Raw genomic sequence first — 4,161 nt, forward strand, 5'->3', positions numbered from 1 at the left:
ACCTTTTACACAATTTTTTAGCAACTTTTCAGCCATGGGACTCACAAATCTCATTTTTTAACAAGTTTTTTTTATTAAAAATAGATCATACGGTATTATTTATACATTTAAAAATTATTTTGTTACAATATTTTTAAATTTTCAGCTGTATCTAAACGGAGCCTAAGAGACCGTTTGGCTGGAGCGTTGGCGTTGCACGTTTACGTTTTCAGCCTTTATTTATTTATTTTTTTCACGCGTCCCCAGCTTTTCAGAGACAAAGTGTTACTGTAGCAACACTGTTTCTGCTACTGTTCATTGAACAGTAGCCGCAACATGTGACTTTTTCACCCAACTTTTACTGTTTACAGATCCATAATTTTCACTTTTCAATAACTTTTTCATTAAAAATGGGTCCTACGGTACTATTCACACATTTAAAAATTATTTTGCTACAGTATTTTTCAGTTTTCAGTTTCAGTTTTCAACTGTATCCAAACGGGCCCTAAGTCTTCGTAATTGAGTTTCAGATACATATTTATTTATAAAATATATATTTTTAATATTAAAAAAAAAAAAGTACCTTTCCTTAAACCTAAGTTTACAATTGTCGACATTGCCGCCTCCATTCGCTCAAAATTTTAGTGATTGAATTCAAAATTAAAAAACCTATGATGCGCTGAATTTGGGCCGTTGGATACCATAAACACACCGACGTTTACGGTCGTTCTTCGTCACCTCACTTGCCGCCTCCATCCTTTTTATAAAACATTCCAAACACCGTCACCAAAAAAACTCCTCACTATCTTTCTTTCCTTTCCCTTCACTATTATGTACGGATACCCTTCTGGTTTCCGTCCCCCCGCTGCCGCCGGCGGCAGCGTCGGCGGCTGGGGTTCTCAGCCGCTGCAGCAACAACCACAACAGCCGCCTCAACAACAACAGCAGCCTCTTCCTCCTCCTGCTCCGGTAGCTCTTTTAAATAATCCCAGTTTTGCCCTCCAAAACCCAAACTATTTCCTCCAAAACCCCCAAGCTGCCTTAGTTTTCCTTCAACAACATCAACAACAACAACAACTTCTACAACAACTACAGCAACAACAACAACAACAGCAACAACAACAGCAATTCCTTCTCCAAAACCAAAACCCTAACACCTTCCCAATCCAAAACCCTCCTCCTTCGAATAACCCTAACCTCCATATCCCCCCTCCCCAGAATCTGAATAATCAGAATCAGAATCAGCAGTTTTCCAATTCGAAACAAACCCACCCAATCGAAAAGGTCGACCGCCAAAACATCTCCCCTCCCCAGAATCCGAAGTTGCCCAATTCAAAGCAAACCCACTCAGTCGACAAGGTTGACCGCGCCGTCACGAAGGCGAGGCGCAATATAATCGCGGCCGGAGAGAACGTGACGGCGTGGCAAGTGTCTCAAGATGCGCTGCTCAACCTCAAGGTCGATTCCTGGTCCTCTCTCAACTTTCCAATGCAGAAAGTCCCCAGTCTTCACAGCCTTATGCTCCTCGAAGGGAAGGTACTATTATTATACTATTAATATTAGTCTTTTACTTCAATTTTATGTGTTGGTAAAAACAAAATTGATCCATAAAGTTGTTGTTTTTGTTGTTTGGTTTGATTAGATAAATGCATTTATCCATTGCTTTGTTGGGGTTCAAAGAATTACTTCGTTGTATGATTTGGAAGTGGCAATTTGTAAGAATGAGGGTGTAGATAGCTTCGAAAAGCTTGAATTGGGGCCATTGTTGCGACACCCGCTTGTGTTGCATTATTTTTCACTCAGTTCTGATATCACTGAAGTTTTTAAAATAACCGGCAAGGAGGTTTGTTCTTTACTTTGGAAGTTCATGGATAAGAAGAAGAAGAAGAGTAAGAATCATGATGACACTGTTCAAATTGAAGAGTTTTTGGATTTTGTTGCTAAGAAGCGTTCCGTTGCCAGCAAGGAGGAACTTTGCTTACGAATTCAAAGCTTGGGGATGCATATTTCTGTTATCCGGAAATCCATGAGCTTAGAGACTGCCACTTTAAAGAAGCCTCTAGATGGTGCTAAGATGAAATCCAAGAGGAGGCGTCCTCTTCTTTGGGCGTTGAAAAAGCAGCTTGATGAACGTTTCAGTTCTATTTCTCAGCGTGTCGAATCATTCTCCTCTGAACAGAAGGTTTTTTGTGGCAAGCACACTAGATTTGGTTCATCAGGCTCTGATGAAGGCGAAAATATTGATGATGAAGATTTTGGTTATGAAGACGAAAAGACTGAAGATGCTAACTTGCGATCACAGAATGTTGCAAGTTCTTCTGACCGAGTCAGTAGCTGTCCATACCCATCTGAAATTGAAGAGATGACACGGCTTGGGCTGAAAGGTGAAGTGTATGGGCACCTTGCTCCTGCTAGCCCAAGGCACAATGAGAGTTGTAGTGGATCGTCAAAAAAGAAAAGGAAATCTGAAAATCCAAGTTCCACCATGTCTGGACCCTCTGGATCATCTAAAAAGAAAAGAAAACCCGAAGATCTAGGCCGCAATGTGTCTAAGGTGGTGGTAGAACTAGATGTTCATACTGTAGATAATTCCAAGGAGATTGAGGAGGCTAACAATTGTAACGAAGCTGATCTTGCAATTGCTAATGACTCTATAAAGACATTCATTACAACCTGGAAGGAGGCGTGTCGGGATCATACTGTGCCTGAGGTATGTTAATTCTTGTTATAGATTATGATTCACACCTATCCACTGATTTAATTCTTTATCTGATGTTGAAATTTAATTTTGCTTTGTATGATTTATGTAAAGAATAAATGTAGAAATTCATTTATTTAAAATGATTTCACGATAGTTCTCAGGGTTTATAAATTTTAGAAATCTTCTTTCATAGTCTTAGAGATTTTTACCACTCAGTATCTCTTTTGTGATTTGGTTGGAATTCTAATGATTTTAATTGACAATGTAATAAATAAACTGTATTGCAAATCCTGCATATCTAATAGTGGGTCATTGATATATGAAGAATATATTTGACTGGAAATTAAAGGATTTGAGTTCATATCCTATTGGGACTAAAATTTTTAGTATGGCACATACCATCCCATTATATTCTATGGGTATTGAAGATGATATAGTGGCTCTTGGTTGTTTGGGGTTGCACATGTCTCTCTTTTCTTTTCTTAACTTGGAAAGGGGAAAACAAGAGAGGAGAAAGAACTTAAATTAAGTACATATTTCTATCCTGTTTTGAGGTTTGAGAGGGAGTGCACATTTTGGGTCTCCTACCTAGAGCATTTGGTGTGCAAAGGTTCCGCGGAAGGTAGCATGTTTTGGGTGGACAGTGGAATGTTTTTCCAAATTGTTGGAGTATATCGGTGACATAGTAAAATTCATATTTCTCTTGGCATTTTGCAGTGGCAATGGAACTGTTGTCTTTGGTGTTCTTAATCTGTGATGCACCATCTGATGCTTAGGACCCATGAGGAGGTTCTGGCATGCTGGAAAGAAAGACTTGTGTATCACGGGCATACTAAGGTTTGGAATGTTGTGCGTTTCTCCTTTATCTGGATGTTATGGTAATAGAAGAATAACCTCACCTCTGATTGAGTTGAGCATAATTTGAAATGGATTAAGTGTCCATTTGGGATTCCTTAAATTCATTGTGTGGATGCTAGCATGGGGAAGATTCTTACCTGTGATAACCTCATTAAGAGAGGCAACACTTTAGTAGGATGGTGTTGCATGTGCTGGTGTAGGTGGGAAATGGTGGACCACCTTTTTTGATTCATTGTGCGGTTGCATATAATTTGTGGAGTTTTGTTTTTAGATGCTTTGGGATCCTTTAGGTCCTACTGGGTAAGGTGATGGATGTCATGTTTGGTTGGAGGAATTGGGTGGGTAAGCATTCTTTGGCAATTTGGAATATGGTTCGTTTGTGTTTGATATGGACTATTTGGAGGAAACATAATTGGTGTACATTTGAAGATGTGTAGTGTACGGGCAGGGTCAGTTTCTATCAATCTTTTCTAGCTCTTTATTTGATTGGTCTCGAGCATGGGGCTTAACACATTGTGATTCTATTGTGTGATGTTTTTAGACTCATTATCTTCTTGTACATAATTTTATTTTGTAATTCTTTAGGCATCTTCATGTCCTTTGCTTATGAAGTAGTTTTTTTT

At 39.0% G+C, this 4,161-nt stretch overlaps 1 protein-coding gene across 1 annotated transcript; it reads left to right on the forward strand.

Annotated features, from left to right (window-relative positions):
- Positions 1–596: 596 nt before the first annotated feature.
- Positions 597–4,134, forward strand: LOC136066987 (protein NO VEIN-like). The gene is made up of 3 exons (XM_065772129.1): positions 597–1,515; positions 1,622–2,689; positions 3,398–4,134. The coding sequence occupies exons 1-3, from the start codon at positions 811–813 to the stop codon at positions 3,428–3,430; spliced, it is 1,806 nt and encodes a 601-aa protein (XP_065628201.1). The 5' UTR covers positions 597–810; the 3' UTR covers positions 3,431–4,134.
- Positions 4,135–4,161: the final 27 nt, after the last annotated feature.

Source organism: Quercus suber, unplaced genomic scaffold, assembly GCF_002906115.3.
Source record: "Quercus suber isolate HL8 unplaced genomic scaffold, Cork oak 2.0 scaffold_54, whole genome shotgun sequence".
NCBI classification, from domain to species: domain Eukaryota; kingdom Viridiplantae; phylum Streptophyta; class Magnoliopsida; order Fagales; family Fagaceae; genus Quercus; species Quercus suber.